The 24,569-nt window shown below is 39.0% G+C and overlaps 1 protein-coding gene across 1 annotated transcript in view; it reads left to right on the forward strand.

The window, feature by feature from the left end:
• PARD3B (par-3 family cell polarity regulator beta) overlaps nucleotides 1-24,569 on the forward strand; it is a 656,620-nt gene that overhangs the window by 444,169 nt on the left and 187,882 nt on the right. The window contains exon 20 of the mRNA XM_060782892.2: nucleotides 15,708-16,004. Coding sequence (XP_060638875.2) covers nucleotides 15,708-16,004 — 297 coding nt within the window. The remainder of the gene's footprint in view (nucleotides 1-15,707; nucleotides 16,005-24,569) is intronic.

The raw sequence follows: 24,569 nt of genomic DNA on the forward strand, positions 1-24,569 counted from the left end.
ACTAACACCCATTCTACAGTGCCATATTGTTTTCACTGAACTGGATTATATGGCAGTGTGAGCTAACATAACCCAGTTCAAAGCAGATAATCTGGATTTTATCTAGCATGTAGATGGGGCCTCAGTAACTCAAATATCACAATGCATTTTTCTCTTTTTGTGCTTCTCTTCAACTCCATAAGTTACAATTCTCTGAAGTGATGTGAAATGGAAGGACGTCGTAACATAGAGCACTTAGTATGAGTTTGTTTGGGTTGCTTTTTTCTTGGCTGTGCTTAGTTGATTCATCAGTTTTAGAATCACTTGTTCTAATCTAAGTTATGAGATCATCAGACAAAAACCCTGTTTTAAGATAGATATGTAAAGTCACAGTATAGGCCCTTGGTTTCGAAAACTGGACTAGCTTCAAACATTAAGCTTCAAAGGCTTAATATTTTATCCATCAAAAACATTATTTGCACTGAATATTTTTCTTCTTCTAAGTAGATATGATTCAGTCTTAAAGTAAGACTTTTTCAGATTTAACATTCCGTGTGGGAAGAGGCAGATTTCCTTTTTCTGAAATGGAAAGTGCGTTCCTTTCTTAGCTTTAAGGCAACCCACGTTCTTTTTTAATATTCTTGCCCTTTGAAGCTCTTTCTGAAGCAAACCAGATGCATCAGGTTGCTCGTGCTTTACCATTATTTACTCGCTTTTTAACTGCATTTAATACTAATATCGGCTTTAAGACAGCTGTTTTTCCTGGTTGTTTCCCTATTTTCCTTAAGTAACCCTACTGAGAGCAAAGTCTTCTTTCCACGAGAGATTAACATCTTACTGTTGAGCTCCATTCGCTCTCACGCTTTCTCCCATTCTTCTTTAATAAAAAGCATACACACAACATGAATTGTGAACACAAAGGTATTCCAGAGACCAAGTTGCATCTTCCTGTGGAGTCATTTATGAAACAAAGAGGGTTAATTTTGCTAATAGAAATGGTTTGGCTTTGGCTTTTTTTTTTTTTACTGGAGAAAGTGGGTCTACTAGTGAAAAAGTGTACACCTGACTTCTGTATTTTCAGTATTTGGAGAGGCCTGAGTATTTAAAAATGTTAGATTCTTGTAAAGGACCTCAATTTTGTGTTTTACTTGAATTTAGGAAGCTCCCCAAAGCTGTAAAGTAGTTCTCCTCGTCCTATTAGCCCCGAGCCTTCCTAAATGCTAATATACTTTAAATCAATACATATGTTTTTGATATTTGGGAAACTGCAATTTAATATTGCAGCTGTAGATACCCTACACAAGCTAAATTCACAGAAATGAAAACATTTAACCCATATTTGAAACAGTGGCTCAAAAGTCTGTTTTCATTCTAGTCTAATTTTTAGTTTGGTTTACTCTGTACCCAGATTATGTGACTCTGAACCTATGCGTTATGGCAACCATTCTTTTAGTTTAGTGGTTCTCAACCTTCCTAATGCCGTGACCTCTTAATACAGTTTCTCATTTTGTGGTGATCCCCAACCTTAAAATTATTTTTGTTGCTACTTCATAACTGTAATTTTGCTACTGTTATGAATCAGGATGTAAATATCAGATATGCAGGATGTATTTTCATTCACTAGACCAGATTTGGCACAAATACCCAATATGCCCAAATTTGAATACTGGTGGGGTTGCAGGGGATGGAGGTGTGTGTGTGTGAATTTGTCATTTGGGAGTAGTTTCTGGGATTTATAGTTCACATGCAATCAAAGAGCATTCTGAACTCCACCAACTATGCAATTGAAGCAATCCTGGCACACAGAACTTCCGTGAGCAACAGAAAATTCTGGAAGAGTTTGGTGGGCATTGACTTTGAGTTTTGGAATTGTAGTTCACCTACATCCAGAGATCACTGAGGACTAAAACAATGATGGATCTGGACCAAACTTGGCATGAATATTCAATATGCCCAAAGGTGAACACAGGTGGAGTTTGGGGAACATAGACTTGACATTTGGGAGTTGTAGTTGCTGGGATTTATAGTTCACCTACAATCAAAGCATTCTGAACCCCACCAATGATAGAATTGGGCCAAACTTCCCACACAGAACCCCCATGACCAACACAAAATACTGTTTTTCTGGTGGTCTTTGGTGACCCCACTGACACCCCTTCATGACCCCACCAGGTGTCCCGACCTCCAGGTTGAGAAACACTGCTTTGGTTCTTTTGTGAAAAGATAGCAGAAATAGATGTAAAATAAAATTTCAGCTCCTTACTATAATTCTGAGATAATTCTGTTTCTCTACTCCATTAACTTTTGTGAAAAGATGGGCCAAAACAGGGAGTGTTGTCCAAAGTCTCTTGTCTTCGTGGCCCAAGAAAGCAGAACATATGTATGCCTCATAGGACTATAGATTATTGTGGATTCCTAATAAAATGCAACGAATATTATTATAACCACAACTCAACTTTAGAATGAGTGCATCTGTGTTGAAACTCCAGTATATGTTGCATCATATTTGTTAAGAGTTAATTCAACACAGCATTTTTCTTGATTGAATATTCCTGACTTAGCAGCACTACTAGGTTCTGTGGTTGAGACAAAATAAAGTGTTGGATGAGGTCCCAGTTTTAATAGTTCCAATTTATTATAACCATTGAACCCTGATCAGATCACAGATTGGATGAGGTCCCAGTTTTTTAAATGTCCCAATTTACTGCTGCCTTGGAACCCTGATAAAAATACATATTTGATTAAGGCATTGGTGCGTGGCTTTTTTCCCTACAAATCCAGTTAATTACTTTTAGATTTTTATTAGATCATAGCAGCATAGTTATAGTATGCACCATTTATGAAAAAAATACTGGATGATGTTGTGCAGGTCAAGGTCGTCATTCCATTTTGTGCTGACTGTGTGAAGTTATCAGATTTTTGGTTTCCAAAGATGTAGCAATAGCAATGAACCTCAAAGACAGATTACTTCTATTGTCCCAGTGATTTGAAATTCTTATTTCAGATCTGTTGCGATTGCTATTGCTGCCACCTTGTACACTAGAAAATGTAATAGAAACTTCACTTCCCTCTTGGCCAGTTGGGAAAGTGGTATGCAAATAGTCGTGTGTTTCCTTCCATCGATCATGACGCAGCACTTAGTACAGTGGTTCTCAATCTTCCTAATGCCGAGACCCCTTAATAGAGTTCCTCATGTTATTGTGACCCCCCCACCATAAAATTGTTTTCGTTGCTACTTCATAACTGTGGTTTTGCTACTGTTATGAATTGTAATGTAAATATTTGAAATGCAGGATTATTTTCATTCACTAGACGAAATTTGACACAAATATCCAATACACCGAAATTTGAATACTGTTGTGGTAGTGGGGGGAAGATTAATGTCATTTGGGAGTTGTAGTTGCTGGGATTTATAGTTCACCTACAATCAAAGAGCATTTTGAACTCCAATGATGGAATTGAACTAAACTTGGCACATAGAGCTCCTATGACCCAACAGAAAATACTGAAAGGCTTTAATGGGCATTAACCTTGGGTTTTGGAGTTGTAGTCTACCTACCTCCAAAGAACACTGTGGACTCAAACAAATTTGGACCAAATTAGGTGCAGATACACAATATGAGCAAATGTGAACACTGTTGGAGTTTGGGGAAAACAGACCTTGATAATTGGGAGTTGAGGTTGCGGGGAATTATAGTTCACCTACAATCAAAGAGCATTCTGTATCCCACCAATGATAGAATTGGGCCAAACTTCCCACACAGAATCCCCATGACCAGCAGAAAATACTGTGTTTTCTGATGGTCTTTGGTGACCCCTCTGACACCCCCTTGTGACCCCCCAGGCGTCCCAACCCCCAGGTTGAGAAATGCTGACTTAGTATATTCTACCTCAGGGGTCCCCAAACTAAGGCCCGAGGGCTGGATGCAGCCCTCCAAGGTAATTTACCCGGCCCTCACTCAGGGTCAACCTAAGTCTGAAACGACTTGAAAGCACACAACAACAACAACAACAACAACAACAACAATCCTATCTCATCAGCCAAAAGTAGGCCCACACTTCTCATTGAAATACTAATAAGTTTATATTTGTTAAAATTGTTTTTCATTTTCATTTCAATTATTGTATTGTTTTTAAGTGTCTTTTGCACTACAAATAAGATATATGCAGTGTGCATAGGAATTCACTCATGTTTTTTTTTTTTTCAAATTACAATCCTGGCCCCTCAACAGTTTGAGGGACTGTGACCTGGCCCTCTGTTTAAAAAGTTTGAGGACCCCTGTTCTACCTGATACTGGGCTGAAGAAAATGGAGTTGCGGGCTTGCAGATTAAGAGAAGTGCATTTAACAAATAGTCCTTAAGTCGTGTGTTTCAATTATTCAGTTAAAATAGAAAATGGATGTGAGTAGAGACACATATTTTTAATGGTTTTATCTTGTTTTCCATTCCATGTATACACTTTCACAGAGGCTCAAAGGGTATCTTCCAACCATAAATTGGAAAGTTGCAGCATATTGTGATAACTAAACAGAGACATGAATTTAGGAAATATTTGTGAGAATTAAGACAATTGTCCTTTCATTTGTATTGAATTGGAGCTGATAGGTGCAATGGATCACTCTTTTATTGATCCTTCATTTCTCAAATGTCTCCCTTCTGTATTATTCACACCGGTCATCTTTAGAGAATAAATAATGATGATTTGTAGTAATTCTATATTGGAACAGAATATGGTACTCCATATGTTGCAGGAGGCAGCTCTGAGTTGCTAACTCTGCTGGTATTTTTCCCCCCAGCCAAAAATGGTTTACAAAGGAAGGAGGGAATACCATGCTGTGTGTTTAAACAGTGGTAAATCTTTTATACAGTTGCAGCATAGACTACTGTGCTTTCTGCCTTCTGTTTTTGTACTCTTATTTCTTTCCTCTCTCTAGCTTCACAGAGGTCAGTTCACCACAGTCCAGCTTTCTCATACTTCTTAGGTGGGGTGCAAACAGAGAGGTTCTACCCTCATGATCTTCTTTTATAGACGAAAGGACTCTTGGTGATAGGTTACCCTTGCTTTTCCAACTGTAGACATACATAGAAATGCCATTATTGATCCATCCATCTTTTTACTAGTTTCTGAACAAAACCAGAAGCTCCATCTGTGTGGCCAGAACTGAGATTACCACTTGCATTCGACTCTCTTGCATTGCGTTTACACCATTCTGCTTCCCATGTTCCTAACTAGGTCATGCCCCACTATTTAAACCCAGCTCTCATCCCAGGACCATGGCTACATATTGACAGCCTTTTAGGCACTCCAGCTCTATTACTGGGAATGTGGCCACCCAAAAACATATTACAGTTTGGCAATCTGCCACCATTTGCTGGATTTTTAAAATTATTCTTTGCGGGACCTGAGATTATGGATTTGGTTTAGACGTGTTAGTTTAAATGTTCATCTGCTTAGCCCTCGGGTTCCAGTTTCTAACCACATATCATCACCATGTACATACACAGTTATCACTGTGAGTTATAGGATGTTTCATTAATACATTTGACCAAGAGGATGAAAACCGCAAATGGAAAGTAAGATGAGCTGGTTGCAGTTCCCCCAATTCCAAACACCACAGGTTCTGTAAGCCATGTGATTAGGCATATTATTTAATGTGCATCCAAGAAGAATAGCTTTAGACTAATAAATAAAACAGCAAAAATGATTCAAAGCTTAATATTTAACCTCGGTGTCAGGACTTATGAGTGGATGACTTATAACTTGCTTGTTTACATTATGTAACATGATTTTTGTTCCTGGGTTATAAATATCATTTTCTAATTGATTCTATCATAAAACATGGAACATGTTTTTACGGGACATCCTGCAACACATTTTGCTATAGTTTTTCAATTAATATCTCATGGGGTCTCAAGCAATTCAACATAGTTTGTGGCAGCCACGAAAATAAAGTTCCTGGAATATAATACCTACTGTCAATGTAAGTACTGTACAATTAAACAGGAATAATACTTTAAAACCAGGAACAGAATTTTTTTTCAAATGTTTTCAAATGTTGTTACACAGTGTTATAGGAGATCCTTTACATGAATTTGTTTTCTTAACAAAAGTCAAATACACTCAGCATAGCTTTTGCACCCCAGAAGGCAGTTTGTATTTCATGACATGTGGTTTGAAATGATGCAAGAAGGTACAGCCAGGTACAGCCAGTATACAGTAAGGGTGTGCAATTTGGTTGTTTTGGTTTTGATATCTGGATTCCAGTGCACTCCCAGATCAATTTTTTGGGAGCCCCCTGAATCCAGTGGGGGGGAAAAATCAAATTTTTTTGGCAACTGAAAGATCTGGGAAGATCCAGCCCATTAGCAGCAATGGGGAACTTACGAGGCTTCCCTTTCCATCATTTTTAGGGCATCAATCTTAAGAAACTACAAGGTTTGTGCATGCTCTGGATGTTTGCCTTCAGCTTCTTCGGAAGCCCATAACGGCATGGTCTCCACTGCCATTTTTTAACCAGTTGCAACAGAACAGTGTTTGTTGAAAACGGTCCACTTTCGGTTTGTTTTGGTTACATTTCAGTGCGGGGAGGGAGGCAACTGCTAAAAGGAAGAGGATTCCAAAAAGTGAGGTTTCTTAAGACCTTTATTAGCCCAAGTCTCCTCTACAGACAGAAGGGAAAAGATCCCAGGAAGCAAAGTTTCTTAAGCCCTTTATTAAACCCAGACAGAAGAGAAAGGATTGCAGGAAGATAACTCTGATGCTCTTAATCCAGGACTTAATGAAGGATATAAGGACAAATGATGCCTAAAATTATAATGGGCCAGATAGAAAACAAATCGTTCAGCTTCCTGGATCAAAAACAGATTTCTGTCCTCCTGAATTTGGGAGGCTTCTGAAAAATGGATTGGGACCCCCACCAAAATCCAGGACACCGAAATGGATCACGGTTTATCTGGACTGCACAAGCCTAGAAACCACCCTTTCTGGGATTGTTTTTCCTTATATTCTTCAGTAAGACCTGGATTAAAGGCATCAACCTTAAGAAACCATCCTTTCTGGCATCGTTCCTCCTTATATCCTCCAATCAGACCTGGATTGAAGACATCAGATTTAAGAAACTACCCTTCCTGGGATCCTTTCTCCGCAACACCCTTTCAATGAAGCTTACTTAAGGCATCCTTTTTAAACATTTATTTCAATGGAAGCCACACCATCTAGACCCCTTAACTCTTCTTTTTCACTGAAACACAAAGAACCTGCAGAATGGCAACCACATTCATAGGGTTGGTTTTAACTCTCTCTTTTTAAAAAGAAATGCTGAGGAATATTAGTAAATTCAATTTTGTATGAAAGAGTGGGGAAAGATGAAAAAGATAAAGTAGCAGGAATACGGTAAAATTGCCCAAAAATGTGCACAAAATTGTTCAGCATTATAACTGAGCTACCAAATGGAAAAATACACAGGATAAAAGAGAGATCATTGATGAAATTTTATAGATTTTCTTCAGAGGAGTGAGAAATAAACAAGAAATATTAATGCAATTATAATAGCCCTGTCGAAGAGATGAAGCATTGATCATGGAGAAATAACCTAGTATTGGCTAGCCAAGTACAACATAAAAAGAAAGCCATTTTTTAAAAGCTGCCACAGCCTACAGCTGTGGAAGCAATATGCAGGCTGCATTCATATGGGGAAAATGGAAAAGGCTAGGGTGCTGTATGGTGTGTGTTTTTATTTCACGAGGAACAAAAGAAAATTGTGATGACCCATTTATGGCTTTTGTTGTATGCAAAGTGCCAGTATTGACAACAGTACAAAATTATTGTCACTTACCAAACATGAAAGAATGTTATATGCGAGAAGGAATGAACCACTGTGGAAGTAACACTCTTCTTCTTGGGTCTGGTTTTAGAAATATGTTAAATTTCTAAGAAAAATAAAAAAAATGACCCAGTATTTTTTATTAATCTTCTTCTCGTCTGGAGGACTTGAAGCCACATATGCACCTCACTTTGCACAGATTTGTTTCAACAACTTTAGAAATAATTTAGATTGTGGAATGGAAGTATTCACCCCTCAAAACACAACTCTTAGCATAGAACCATAGAATCTTTGCAATGAAGATGGCCACAAGGGAAATATAGTCTTTGCTCCTTACTTGCAGGAGTACCCAACCAACTACAGAACTCCTGAAAGATGTTCATTCAACCTTTATTTCAAGAACTCTTAGGAGAAAGAGTACAGCTTGTTCAAATGCAGGCTTTTCCATCATCAACAGTTCTTAGATTTGCAGTGCTTGGGTGGGATTTCTTTTCTTGCAATTTAAATCCAACAGAATGACACTCATACTCTCCTTCACTGGGACACTACTCCTGCTGATCCAGCTCAGAATTGTATTGGTGTTTTTGACTCCTGCATTACACTGTTGGTTCATGTTTAATTTGTGGTCTACTAAGAGCTCTCTTTTTCAAATGTACAGTTTTCACATTAGGTGTTATCATCAACCTATATTAGTTCATTTCATTTTCCATGTCAGATGTGTTACCTCATGAAAACACCTCTATTGAAATTCATTTAGTTAATTTTGGTCCAGCTCTCCAATCTGTCAAGGTAATGTTGAGTCCTGATCCTGTTTTCTTTTGGTTTTAAATGCACACAATGATGTCCAGATTTCTACAAATCCTACCCCGCCGCCATCTCCCCGATGGGGACTCAGCGTGGCTTACATGAGGCCAAGCCCAAACAACAAGTTACAGCAGAATAAAACCGAAAACGCAAACTGAAAACACAGACAATAAGCAACAACATCATAATTACATAAAACATGTGAATACATCATGATATAAAATTACAATAAACACAATCACAATGACAACTAACTAAACAGTATTTGTTTCTGTTAGCAAAAACAAATCTGCAGCTCTTATCCCCATTAATATTCCCATTACAACAACACTGATTCTCTCATATGTTGACTAGTGAATTTCCCTGGCAAAAATGCCAATGTGTGTATATGTTGCTTCCAGTGACTTGTCCACAAATGGCAAATGCATGGGTTTCATAGGGTTCTATTATGTAATAAATACTCAAAACTGGTTTTGCCAGTTCCTTCCTTAGAAATATATCTCATTCAAGGATTAACCAGTGCTGACCCTTCTTTAGCTTCCAAGATCAAACAAGAGTTGGTGCTTTTAGGGTATTTAGGGCAGATAACTAAATATGGCTATTATCTGCCAAGGGGATTCAGATATCTGACTAGATCATATATGCTTCAGTGCCGGGGAAATGTATGCATGATTCAGTCAGATAGTTGAGTCCATGTGCCAGATAATAGCTACATTTAGATGTGAGCCATTTCAGAGGAAGGGACCAAAAAGGTAAGCACTCAGAGAAGCGGTAGGGAGAATAAATTGGAGTTCATGCAATACTCACACTCTGGTTTTATCACAGACTTTAAAATGTATGTGCATATTCAGAAACCCAAATGCAAGGTGATGTTGGTTATTATTTTACTCTGGAAAGAGACTGTCAATGAAGCGTGAATCTGACCCTAGGCGGACATTCTTCATCTTGATAAAAGCATCCCTCGGCCTTTCCAAGCCATTTTATTGAGGTTGAATTTGCTGAGCCATTGCTCTAAACAGCCCATTGTTGTCAAATGAAAAAGGATATTTACTGAAAACCAAAACTCTGATTCTTGAGTTGCATGTGTGCAGTATAGAACATACTTAAGATTGCTGAATTCCCTCAAATTTTATTATGATTATTAATGGCTCTGTGTATTCTGGGGATAGACCTATTTCAGTCAGTGACACAACTCTTACAATAAAATTTTGGTGAATAAAGATCTTGAAGAACAGTTCCCAGAAGATTATAAGACAGGAATATTGCTTAGTAATATACATGTTGATGTGGAAAAATTCAGTTGTACCCTTGGAAGGAAACTCCAAGGTGCCTGCCTGACATTGTAAAATCATAATATTTTTGATGGTACACGCTGCAGAATCATTTGATGGTTATGCCTGACATACAAGACCACTTGGTGAATCATATCACCAAAGCAAGCATCAAGAAGTCTACTTTCCATGCCTGTTTTTGTCCAGCTGTAAAAGGTAAATAGTAGTATCAGGCCAGAAGTCTTGTAGTAATCTTTCATAAGATTGCCAAACAGTGCAATCAAGAGGAAGATTAATCTATGTATATTACAAATTATTCATTACAATATTGCTAACAATGTGTCATATTCATCTAGATGTTTTGTACAATTATTGCAACATGAAAAGACCCCCCCCCCCCAATTAATACTTGCACCTGCTTACCTGCTTTATCACAGCTTGATTATTTTTCTGCTTGTAAACATCAAGAATCCAAAATACTCACATCAAACCAGAATTTGAATGTTAGTGTGATGTATAGTGTGATGGTAAGTTAATACTGATAAGAACATAAAGACTGTAGCAGCCTCACATAAGGTTAGTAGGTTGCCAGTGGTCAACAGAAGCCAATGTACCATGTGGCTTTTGGGCTTCCAAAGGCCACATATCTTTACAATCACCCTCCCCTTCATTTAATACACAAAACTCTAGTCACAAACATAGGTTAAAAACCAATGCATTAAGAGTTTGAGGCAATGGGAGAAAATGGGAAGGGCAACTGAATGTATTTGCTCTCTCTCTCTCTCTCTCTGGATCATTCTCTTTGGATTTTTCTCTGGATACCTGGGCTACTGCCAAAACTCTATCCTTGGAAGACAATCGTACTCAGTCATAAGCAATCACCTATAGTATCTTTGCAATTGACTGCTTCTTTAGTTAGCATGCCAAACTCTAGTCATAAAACACAAGTATTAAGTAATAATGGAGGGAAGACTGAGGAGGACTTCTACCAAAACCACATCTAAGGGCCTTCATGATTATTTCTTAACGCAACGTTGCTGTGAGATGTGTAAAGTCTTAATCTTTCTGCATGATAACAGAGAAAGAGCACATCAGTTCAGTTGCCTTTCTCATGTTCTTCCATTGGCCCAAACTTTGTGTATTGATTTTTTTAAGCCTGCATTTGTAGTGTAAATGCAATGTCTTACTTGTTACTATTCAGAAGGCATCCCCCATAGCAAGATACGTAAATGGAACTTTCACAAGAAGGACATTTTTTGTTGACAAAAACTGATCCGGTTTTAACATTTCACATAGACTCATGCATGCACACTCTCTTGCGTGCACATGCACACACACACTTGTTCTATTCGGCAACTCAATGGGCAAACTAGGTCTCCACTTCTCTGTGTGATCTTTCTTTCATCTTTCTCTCAGGAACCCCTGGAGGATTAAGTCTCTTGCTGTTTTTTTCATCTGTTCACTAATTGCTTGTGAGCTAGGAATTGTTACATTACAGGAAACACTCATCCTTTATTTTATTCTTTTAATCTGTAGTAACCTCAAAGCCTTTGCTTAAACTTATTTTTGTTTGTTTACAGTTCTTCCAGCTTTCTAGGGACTACTACTTGAGTCTGAAGAATAGATCTTCCTCTCCTGGTCCTGAAGGGCCCTTCTTGCCTCTAATTAACAAAATGAAGCATTCTGCAATATGGCATAATAACTCATGGGAGTCCCTTAATCATGATTAAAGGGCTGGTGATGGGATGTGTGCTGTCAGATTCTTCTGCCTGCCTTTAAGCACCATCCTTAACCATGATTTGGGCCAACCCGGATTCTGAGTTACAAAGCAAGAGTATTTATGGATTTGGAAGTTAGCTTCACTTCTGGTCTTGCAACCAGTTGCAAATCTCTTTCCATCTGCTAGAGTGGCCAATTCTATATTACAAAAAAGTAGCTGAAAAAAGTACACAGGTTTACCCAGCTTATCTATACAAACACATCTCTCCCCATGAACCTTCCAGGAAGTTGAGATCATCTGATGAGGCCCTGCTCTCAATCCCGCCTGCTTCACAGGCACATCTGGCGGGGACGAGAGATAGGGCCTTCTCAGTGGTGTCCCCTCAGCTATGAAACTCCCTGCCTAGGGATATTAGATCAGTCCCCTCCCTCCTGACCTTTTGAAAAAGAGTGAAAACCTGGCTCTTTGAGCAGGCGTTTGGAACTTCAGCATGACCAGATAAACTCAGATTGGAATATGAACTAGGGACAGCTAAGACGATGGAATGGTTGAGGATTTGAAGAAGAAGACATAGTTTTTATAATTTGTATTGTTATTGTTTTTATGTTTTTAAAATGTATTGTAATGTGATTTTTGTTTTTGTTTTTAACAGATGTATGTATTTTTATATGGCATCTAATTGTGCCGATTTGTACGCTGCCCTGAGTCGCCTTCGGGCTGTTATGGGCGGGATAAAAGTGACATAAATAAATAAATATAAATAGATCCTCTGAAGAAGTCAGCCAAAGATGCAGGCGAAGCATCACAAGAATATGCTGCTAGAACATGGCCATATAGCCTGGAAACTATTTTGAGTGGATGCATGAGTGTGTCATCAAATTTAGAAATAAAATTAAAATTTCAATTGAAATACAGTATCAGCATAGTAAGGAAGTATAGGTCTAGGTGATCTTTAAACTGGCTCTGTATGAGATCTGGGTGCTAATTACTGGTGTGAAATTTCAACTTTCTCCTCTTCGCAGTTCCTTCTCTTTAAGTTGGACTTGGATTGGGTGCCCTTCAAGCAGAGAATAGTCTTCTGTAAAATGGGATTCATAGCTACTCTCTTCTTTTCTGCCCCATGTATTCTGTCCTCCAAAGCTAGCATGTGCATATAGTTGCATGTAATGAGGCTGAGTACATGCTGGGACCTCTGTGAGGTGACACTTTTCTGAGACCATCTCTTCTTACCTTCCTTCTTAGGTAACATCTTGTCATAGTCATAGATAGTCACCTGTCTCCCTATGCCATGAAATTGCTGTGTTTCTGAACGTATATCAGACTCTACTGAAGTATGGTGCTGGTTGCAGAAAGGAACGCAAGAGAACCTGGCTTTTTTGATAATGGATCCTGTATGATTTTATCCTAAAGGCACCAGATCCTATCTGATCTTGGAAGTTAAATAGGGTCATCTTCCATTGGTAGTTGGGCAGAAGACCATCAGCAAATGCTAGTTGGGTGGAAGACCATCAGCAAATTCTGGAGGCTATATACGGGAGTGGCAAAATAATTTCTAAATACTCCTTGCATTAGAAATTCATGCATTTGCCACAAGTCTGCAGGTAACTTGATGGAACATACACAGAGAGACATAACTTTGTGGCATATGGAGAATGGACAGTTAAAGAGCACTTTCTATGCCTGTTGCTATAAAGCCAATTTAATCAAACTGTCTGAATGGTTAGGGATGCTTTACATGCCAGCTAGGATTATTTGAGAAAGGAGCATTTTGCATGTGCTATGGGTATTTTCTGGAAGACATTGCATGTATGAATTAACATGAAAACCATGTGTACAGCTTAGATTACAGAGCTTGGAAAGGTTCCTTCTTTGGAGTACAATTCCTCAGTCTACCTGCCAATGTGAGAATTACTCTGAAAAATGTAACTTCCAAGCTCTTCTGACATGAAACAGCAGTTGCATTCAGGCTTTTGCTAATAAATCTGCTCCCAGCTAGGATACACATGTATGTGTGTTTAAATGGAATCTCGAGGGGGGGGGGGGGGGGCTGACAGAAGTTAGGATAAGTTTATCATGTTACATTGAGCTTTAGAGGAAGCCGAACTCCTTGGCTATCTGATAGCTTGCTTGCCTGCTTGCTTGCTCACTCCAGCACAAGTCCTTCTTGCTTTTCTCAGGTCCTCTTGAATAGGCAGTGGAAGAATGGGAAGGCCTCTGAGGCCATACTTTGAAGCTCGCTGAAGCAGTGTGATTCCTTCTTGCTGCCAGAAAGCTCAGCCTGACCTGAGATCTCTGTTTCTTGCTTGAGCTTCTTTGCATACTGAAGACTTGGGCAAGTCCTCAAATATCATGTGAATAAGCCAGGGCAAGTTTTGTGACCTACAACAGATGACACTCAGTTGCAAACATAGACTCCACATTCCTTCCTCTTTAGGGAAAATGTATGACTGCAAATTAATTATATAAAACATATACAAATTAATTGACTAATGACTACTATTTTCAGAACACATAGAACTCTCTCTTGTTTTACATAGTCTAGCCATTCAGACAAGCCAAGTTTCTCATCAACTGTGTTAACAAAAGCAAGAACAAAAACTGCAGCCAATCCAGACTTGTTATAATTGTGTGGTTTTGTAGGATGCAACATTGGTTCACTCTTTCATTTTCTGTTAAAATCCATAAAGTGGGATAAGGGCCTTGTGTTTTGCCAATATTTTAGTAAAAGACCCTTCCACCCCCTTTCATCATATCATCAGCATTCTCATTCTGCTCGCCATCATTTATTAACCCCCTTCTTAAGTCAATTCATTTCAAGTGTTGTTTAAACATTGATGCCTTCAGTCTTTCCCATGTCCATTCATCTTTTCTCTCTGAAACATTTCTCCCTTTCCTCCACTCCATTTTTATTCTAATTTGTTGGTTGACTGTTCTTTTATTCTTCATATTATTTTTTCCAAGAGCAAAAGGTGATGGTTTAACAAGATGTATTTACCATTTATTTTATACACCCTTTATGCCTATTCGCTTCCAGGATCATCTTCTGTGCTTCAGAATTTAATGCTGGTGGGTAAATCTTAGCTTTTTAATTGGCAGCTCTCCTGTGCTTTAATCCTTCTCCTGCTTTCATTCTCTGCTCTCCATGTACTAGACTCATCTTGCTGCTATGATCTTTCCTCTTGCTTTAATTATGGAGTGAGGAAGCTGAACGTTTAAGTTTCATATTATTAATACTGTCTTGTTTAAAATTTTCAGTTGCAAAGCAAATGTTGAATCATTGGAAACTGGCTAGGTTTGAAATTATACCTGGGTGTGTTTTTACTGTTCCTATTCCCAACAGATTACACAATGGCACTGATTAGCAGCAGCATTTTGTAATACCACTTAAAGCTTTATCACAGTGGAGTACTGCCAGTAATAGTCTTTAATTCACTTATATGTACCAATTCATCTCTGCCAGGCTTCTATTCATTTCTTCACTGTCTTACTCTGTCCCTAGCCTCTGTATAATGAGGTATGATGTGCCCCACTTAAGTAAGTTGTGGGAGAGCTTTGGATGAAGACTTCAGGAAATTACTTCTGGTCTTTGACTCCCTACCACCACCACCCCACATTAATGTTTGCCACTTTATTGCATTTCTCACAAATGAATTTTTGGATTCATATAGGAGAATCTTACGATAGAGGAGATAAGGAGAAAGTTCCATAGATGTTGCTGTTTAATTGGACTGCATGAAAAAAGAACTAAATAGACATCTAAAATTGAGTACGAATCTGCTGCCGAAATTTTTCATAACTCTCAGTAAAATTCTCTGTGGGATGTTGGTGCCAGTATGGTTATTAATGGCAACATGATCTCAGAGTATGCCAATACACAGACGGGGACTAAATGCTTATCTGTTGTGAATCATGGACAGACATGCTTGCTTGATATGTTCAGTTAAATATGGGAGCATGATTACCAAGCATCTGTAGGTTTTACCTGGCGCCCATCTTGTATGTCTAAGTTGTTTGTTATTTAGCACAAGCTAACTGTGAGCCCTCTTGTGAGACTGGTTTGCTTATAGTTGGGCATTGAAGTGAATAAATGTTCATTTTTTGCCTCCTAGAATTGGCGCAAAACATCAAGAGTTACGGCAAAAGCAGAGCAGGGGGCCTGCTGAATATCCAATGGGTCCTGTGGGCCCACCACCTGATATTGATGATGATGAGATGGACCCGAATTATGCACGTGTTAATCACTTTCGGGAAATGTATCCAAAGGCCAATGCCTACAGGCCGTCTTCTCCACCTGCTCCAGATACCTTTGGATCAGAGAACCCTCCAGCACCTGCAGACAGAGACCACCTAGAAGGACTGTATGCAAGGATCAACAAGCCACTCCATCAGCATGCTCCTGTTGAGAGGTAATGCTCATATATCACAGAAATGGTTATAATGCATCCTAACACAACAAAAGGTATTTGAATTCAATTATATTTTAAAGAGGATATCTTGATCACTAAGTTTGCTGCAATTTTGTTGAGTGGTTTTGTGTCATCAAGGTGTTATAGTTCCTTAAAAGGAAACAACACATTTGCTTTCTGTTTGCACTTCTCGCAGTCTCACTATTCAAGGCCATGATTAAATCGAAATCATTATAAAAAGGCCCTGGTTTCATGGACTTGACAGAGCTGACCTGGCTCAAATCCAGCTGCAGTGCTACTGAATAAGAAATCTTCCTTCTCCACTCCAAAGGTGTTGCTCCGCAGCCTGAATCTGTCGCCTGTTTGTTTTTCTTTTGGCCTTCACGGTCACTCTGTGCCCATTTGCTACAAAAACTGTTTGCTTATACAGTGATTTACTGTGTATGCTTACAGTTTACATTTCCCCTGTTGTGTGATATTATGCGCTTTCAATTACATTGGAAGGAAGACTGAGAATCATGGCACTTTTATGCAGACTGTAAAGCATGGCTTCACAAGACAGATTACCTTTCAGGGCCTTTCCAATAACCAAGTAGGGAGAAAGGAGCCATTTTTAATCCTTACTGTCAGGCTATCCGGTTGATAATGTTAGGAAATGCAGAGTTTTCCCCCCACTGCATGGCTTACATTTTAAAAAAGCATTCCTAGGCACGTGTATGGAGCCACATCATGAAATTTGGAAGGCTGAACTTAGTGCTCAGCTGGGTTGCCTGTGCCTAAGCAAATACCTAAGTCTTTTTGGGGAGAGATGTACAAGTGCAAGCAAGAGAAGAAGACTAAGCGAAAGGATTCATTACTGAGCCTTCTATTACTTGGTTGTCAGCCCTATCACTTAATTCAACACTGCATGTGTAAATACATTTTGCTAATGGAATAAATAGTATGGCTGTAAAGGGTCTTTAATGAGGCCACAGTTGCTAGGACAAGGCAACCTGAAAAACTCTGCTTTTCTCTTGAAGCAGACTGTCTTTGGAGTGGGACAGATATTTCAATTTACATATTTAAATAAAAGAGGCCTGGTACTTTCACACCAATTTTAGTGAGAGTCAGTACAGGTACGTATCTGTGTTATTTGGTTTAAAGCCATTTAGACCAGGCATGGGCAAACTTCAGCCTTCCAGGTGTTTGGCACTTCAACTCCCAGAAATCCCAGCCAGTTTACAAACTGTAAGGAATTATGGGAGTTGAAGTCCAAAACACTTTGAGGGTCAACGTTTGACCATGACTGATTTAGATTGATTTAGACCTCCTCTTACGTCGTAATGTATCCAATTTTTGGTGGGCAAGAAGAGCTGACAAGTAAATATTGAGCCAAATCTGATTATTTACAAGACTGGGGTATTATACTCCATATAACTCAGAATCTTCCGCTGTAATTCCTCAACCTTTGGCTGCTTTTTGCTACTACATAGACCAGTGATTGACAACCTTGTGAGCTTGGTGTGTCAAAATTTGCCAAAAACCTGACCATAACTTGGGTGGGGTGTCAACTTCGAGAAAAAATAAACGTAATTTTGCAATATTTATAGTTTATTCCATGCTGAGTTATGGAGTGAACAATGCTCAAACGTGTAGATGTTAAATTTGTAGAGCCTTTTACGAATTTAAGGATGGAATTAGATTGGCTCTTATAAGGTGTGCTTCTCTGTATGCAGCCGCATGTGGCCGCGTGTCATCAAAAATAGCCATGTGTGTCAGTGCTGACACGCATGTCATAGATTCACCATCATGGACATAGACACTACTACATGTGCCCACCAGTGGAAATTTTGGGGGTCTGGACCACCCTCTTATAGAGAAGATTCTTGAAGCAACCATGTCAGTATTACAGTTTTAGTACAGTTGTCTCATGGCCAGCAAACAGGTCTTTTGAAGACAATAATGGCTGAAGTGGAAGCTTTTCTTGATTTTCTTTTAAAGAGAATTATGGAATAGGTAACACACATGGGTAATTCTCCAATTATAAAGCAAATGATAGGTACACATGTAGCAGCTGCTGTACGTGAAGCACCTTAAACTGTGCTTGTAATTCTTTTCTCAGTATAGACCTTGCCACACATGGACTCCCTTCATATCACTGCACTTTCCCAACATTGATAGTAGCAACCACTGGAAGAGTGTGACTTGCGATATGGGGATAACCACCACAGCAAGTTGTTCAAAGTGGGCTGCGTGTGTTGCTTTGAGTCTTCTTGTGGAGAGAAAAAGCAGGGTATAAATAAACATAATAATAATTATAATGATAATGTAGTAGCTGTTTTGTGTGTCACATCTCCTCAGAGGACAAACCATGAAATCTATTTTGTCCACCTGACTAGGATAAAGAAAGAAAATGGTTGGCCAAATCAAAGTAAATGTTATGATACCTAAGATTTAGTATCTGGTTTTCATATCCTACTTTTCTCATTTTTTTGCTCTGATAGATATTTTATATTTGTGTTTCTTGCACACTTATTTATTTCAGTTAAATGTCTCTTCCCCCATCTAACTCACAATCTGTGACAAACAATTTTATGATATAAGAAAAGGCTTTTGGACTCCCCCCCCCCCCCCCCCATCTCATAGACACACACAAACACAAGCCTAGATGATCTCATCTCAATCTCAGAATTCCAGTCATAGGACATTAGCATTGAGAATCAAATTAATACTCATGCATTGAACCAAGCAATCACTTTTTTCCTGTGAAGGATGTATTATCGTCCTTTAATGATTTTATAAAGTTATGTGAAAGCTTATAATAAAAGATCTCTGTGCTTTAATCAGTGTATCTTTCACTGATATACAATGAGCCATGTCTTCCTCAACAGTGCCCTATTTTAGTGCCCTACTTTTTGTTTTTACAGAAGTATCCCCATATTTATTACCCTGTCTGTACTTCAAAAAGCAAGACAGAATCTCAGGCTAATTTGTTACAACAGCCATGTAGTGTTGAGACTCCTTATTGTTTGCTTATAGCCTGAATCTGGACGGATATAAGCCTAACAGTCTCTCGCCTTTCTTCTTGCTTATATCAGTGAATCCTAGTATGTATAACTGGGAAGTAGATTAGTGATCTGTAAATGAAATGTAAATAAAACCCACAGATAACTGTGCTAGCTATTTCTAAAGCTATCGTGCACTTCTTTGAAACCAGTGTGGACATAGGAGACATAGGTTCATGGGTGCAAACAAGGGACGACTGCATATAGAAAGTCTCAGCTCCATAAATTGAAAGGAAGTATCAGGGAACAGCAATAGTCTGAAAAATACTTGAAATGGCCAGAATATTTGAAAATATTTGGAGGGATTAATGTTTGAAAATTACTCCCTGAGGATTGGGAGGTTCTGGTGAGGAGAATCGTGGTTGACAAGAAGCTTTGTAGTTCAAGACATATTCTGTATGACATTTTTCCATAGAAAACAAAATTTTGTCTGAGTGATTTTCTGGAAAAAATGGTTTCGGAACAAAAATGTTGTGAATTTTGTGAAGACAAAATCCTCAACTATAGCATTTTGTGCAGGAAACAGGGAAATGTTGTTTTGCCTAAATGAAGAGTGCCACATAAATGTGTGTGATAAATCATATTTCTCTCATTAACTTGGATACTAAAGTTCTTACTTTACTACTGTGTGGGTATCCTCTATTTGTTGTCAATTTATCAATGAAAAGAAATATAGGATACTGGGAGCATAGTTGTATTGATGTTGTAGGTAAAGTACATTGCACACATTGTCTAAGTGCCAGAGGAGAAAATAAAAAGTAATATTGTGTGGTTTTTAGCATTTGACTATCTGAGTATCTCTCTAAGAGCATGGCATATGTCCGGAAATATGTAGGAAGTTCATTTGGTACTACATAGGAACCAAATGACTAGGGAGGAACAAGTGCACCACAGAACTTATAAAAACTTTGAGAAATAATTGAATCTGGTGAAATGGACTGAAATCCACAAAACATTTTCAAAATAAAATGTGTATGCTTAATGCTTACTAGATGCCCCAAATCTTTTTTCATAGTACAAATCAATATCATTCAAAACTATGCAATGACTCTTTTGAGACATCAGTTAAAATCCTGGTTACAACTATTTGATTTACATTTGATTTTAAACCATGGTTTAATAATAATAATAATACTTTTTTATATTCTGCCCTTCTCATCCCGAAGGGGACTCAGGGCGGATCACAAGTACACATACATTGCAAATATTCAATGCCGTTTGTATAGACAGTACATAGACAGAACAGAAGGAGGTGTTGTGTCGATGCCATGGACGGTTGGGCTCAAGTCCACAGGGGGTGCTGTTACTCCATCCTCTATGACAAAGAGCTATCAGGACTGACTCATTCTAGCATTTTCTGATCTTCTTTTTCTTTGTGGCATTGTAAAACACCTCCCCCGCTTTAGCGATACCTCATTTCTCTAATTACAGCTAAAGCTTTTTTCTAACTGCTTAGGTAAACAGTGAGCAGGGCTGACAATCGGCCACTTACGCCGACCCAGAATTTCAAACTTGCAACCTTTCAGTTGATAGATCTTATAGTTGCTGTGCTAAACCCCCGGCCCTTCAATTTAACCTTCAAAGCTTATGGAAAATTGTGGTTTAGAGATAACAATTTACTTTGGCTTCCATTTATCTGGCACTTTCCATTCCAGGAGCATCTGGAAATTTATCAATTCAGACATGATGTCAAAGCATAGTCCAAACTGTGGTTTGCAAACACTGATTCATCTTTTTGGATGTTGTGCCAAAGGACTTGACCTGAATTAAGCCCATGAATTCACACCTGATCAGGAATGTAAATTTAGTACAGTATATTCCCCTTAGCTGGGATGTGTTCGATGACACACATCGTGGATATCTGAAACTATGGATAATAGCAAACTGTGTATTTTGACTATACTTGTTCTTTAAGCATACTATAGAATCACGCTAGAGGAGCAGAGCTTCTTTACACCAGCACCAAAAGTTGTACCTGATTGTCCACACAGTGTCCATAGACTTCTCATTCTTAACCAGAAAGACCAGTCTGAACTGGTTTAGTCTTCCATTAAGCAAAATGGGAGAATCATCTTGAGTTTAAGTGAAATTCTGGGGCAACCTTGCACTTCAGATACAGTGTGGACAGCAGACTGGATCCAATTTGAATGGTTTCCTGCCCAGCCGTCCTCTTTTGCCTGCACTCAGGTAGATCAGGAATATGCTGGGTTTTTTTTTTTTTGTCACTCAGCTGTCCAGAAAGCTTTAGAGAGCTGGCCGTCACTAGACACCTTTTCTATCATAGCAAAGGTACCAAAACAACCAGAGAGAAGGAGGTAAAGATGACACTTAAACTGAGCTGAATCAGTTCCAGCCTGACTCAGGCATCTGGACTCCACCCACACTGTTGCCATGGGTTGGGGATTATGTATGTGAACACCTATGCAGCTTCTGGGTCCAGTTCAGAACATTTCTGATCCAGATTAGCACTGAATTTTGGAGTGGTCTATGTGAGCTCCTAGGGAGGCTCACAAACACTTGGATATCTTTGAGAAATGTGGGTAAGTTCAACCATAGGTATCAAACCTGTAGCTCAGAGGGTCAGAGATCAAAGTTTCATAATGTTCAAATCAGTAGAGCTTCTTTTCAACCACGTGAATGTTTTTCTCTCTGATTGTATTTTCATTATGAATAAAAATTCCACAGTTGTTTCATCAAAAGTAGGTTGTGGCTCCTTTAACAGGCAGCACAATAATAAGAATAACTTTCTCTCTCGCTCTTTGTGTGTGTGTGTGTGCACGCGCGCATGCACATTATTTTAAAAGAACTCTGCCATTTAATTTTAAATGCTAATATGTGTGCGGGTAATTAAGAAGCCAAAATTGACTATGAGATTGGTAAGCTGTAAGAATGGGAGAAGGAGATCATTATGCCTCTGCTCATGGATAGCTATTTGCAAACCAGCTGATAATGTGCAAAATGAAGATTTCGTAAGTGGCATTTTAAATGAATGGCTAATGGCTTGAAGATTAATTAAATAGTCAAAAGAGAACCTGCTAAAATCTTGTTTATAGGGCAGTCCCTTGCATAGTACTTGTGAGCAAGCAATTTAGAGCATTTTTATCCTTGAACCCCAAAATGCACTTTTTGAGAATACATAGATTTCTAAACCAGTACAAGCATGACCAGAAAATCCTTAGTGCAGAATAATATGTTAACATTCAATATCTACTAGAGAATGAATGATCAAACTTGAAATGTATTGTTCTTCTGCTACTCAATTAACATACTAATAATGCGTTTCTGAGGATGGTGAGAGGAATTGCGTTTTCCCAGCAACAAAAATGTTGCTATTTTTGAGCACAAAAAAGCTGTACCCCCTTCAGCAAAATTTCTCACATGGAGGAAATACCTGAATTGCAGAGTCAACTGTGTGCAAGCAGGCATGTACACATGCAAAAACATAGTTATCTGGAAAGAAAATTAATCTTCAGTATTCATTCTTAGAGAAAATCTGAGATGTGCTTCACCAGAATTTTAGTTGTGAAGATGTAGTTAAGGCAATCCAGGGTTTGTGTACATTTGTTCACAGTAATGGGCATTGTGCATTGTGCTTGTTATTTTGAATTAATGTAAAACAGACTTAGGTGATCCCTTGTTGACTGAGTAGGATTATCTTCCAAGATCGGTGTACTGACGGTGGGTCAACAGGTGACTGTGGAGCCCTATTCATGATATGCATGTTCTCACCCAGTGTGAGGGCATTGGTTTCCAGGTGGAAGGCGGTCCCAGTCGGGGTTGGCTTGATGTGCCTTCCTCTTGGCACATTTCTCTCTTTCGCCCTCCATTTGTGTCTCTTCAAATTCTACAGTACTGCTGGTCACAGCTGACTTCCAGCTGGAGTGTTCAAGGCCCAGGACTTCCCAGTTGTCATTGTCTATGCCAGAGCTTTAAGGTTGGCTTTGAGCTCATCTTTAAATCTCTTTTCCTGTCCACCAACATTCTGTTTTCTGTTCTTGAGTTTGGAGTAGAGCAACTGCTTTAGGAGATGGTAGTCAGGCATCCGAACAATGTGGCTGCTCAAGCGGAGTTGATGGTGGAGGAGCATCGCTTCATTGCTGGTGGTCTTTGCTTCTTCCAGCACACCGACATTTGTCTGCTTGTCTTCCCAAGAGATTTGCAGGATTTTTCAGAAGCAAAGCTGATGGAATCATTCTAGGAGTTGCATGTGACGTCTGTAGATAGTCCACGTCTCGCAGGGTTGGCAGAACAATAGCTTTATAAACAAGCACCTTGGTATCCCAAGGTGTCCTGGTCCTCAAGCACTCTCTGTTTCATTCGGGAAAATGCTGCATTTGAAGAGCGCAGGTGGTGTTGTATTTCAGTGTCAATGCTGAGTTTTGTGGAGAGGTGGCTGCCAAGGTAGCGGAAATGGTCAATATTTTCTAATGTTACACCATTAAGCTGTATTTCTGGCATTGGAGGGAAATTGGTTGATGCCTGCTGGAAGAGTACTTTGGTTTTCTCAATGTTCAATGACAGGCCAGGCTTCTTGTATGCTTCTGCGAAGGTGTATTTTTGGGGATGGCACTAGGGAACAAAGTTTCTTGCACTTTGGGTTGTGAGATAGCCAGTTCCTCAATCATGGATAGTTATTTGCAAACTGATAATTTGTAAAATGAAGATTTCATAGGTGGCATTTTAAATCCATGGCTCAAGAAGAACTGCCAATCATACTAAATGTATAATTCTATAGTAAGGTTACAAAGAAATAACAATTACTCCCGTCTCAACTAAAGTATTTTTCTTTACCCATGGACATTAGACCTGTTAATGGCAGAGCATGCCTATCAAGCCACGAGCTTATCATTTGACAAAATCCATTTTAACTGACAGCCCAAATTGCACTTTAGTCAGTCTGGAACGCAGCACGGAAACAATCATGAAAACTGAAAAGTAGATATTCCTATTCCCAACAGGTGGTAAAGATGGAGGCTTTGCAGACACGGATAACAATGTATGCCCCCAGTTGATGGAGAAGCAAAGTATAAGGCCTTTCAGAGCCATTTCCTACTTCAGGTTCTTTCTAGCAGTGATTAGCATGATTAAGCCAGGATGTCAGGACTAGTTCTCCCATCTATATAAAAATAAATACTTCAGTTGACCAGCTGACCTCATAAGCATGAGGTCAGCTTGGAGCAACCAAGAGAGCTCCCCTGGCAATTATTACATGCTGCTTACTGCAAAAGATTTGTTAGATAGTGATGGAAAATCCTAATGCATGAAGTAAAGGAGGAGGACACGTACAATGATGATTAAGATGACAGCAAGCTGGAAGCAGCTGCCTCATCCTCCCAGGTTCTTGTGCTGCTAAGAAAAAGGCCCCCTGGGTTGGCTACTCAGTATGATTTTAAGAAGGCTTGGGGGAGTATGCAGTTCTCTCATTGTATACATTTTTCATATCCCAGCTTTTAGAAGAAAAGGGCATTGTTCAGGGCTGCAGACAAAATGTCTGTCACTGTATGATTTATGCTGCAGACAC

Source organism: Anolis sagrei, chromosome 1 (genome assembly GCF_037176765.1).
Source record: "Anolis sagrei isolate rAnoSag1 chromosome 1, rAnoSag1.mat, whole genome shotgun sequence".
NCBI classification, from domain to species: domain Eukaryota; kingdom Metazoa; phylum Chordata; class Lepidosauria; order Squamata; family Dactyloidae; genus Anolis; species Anolis sagrei.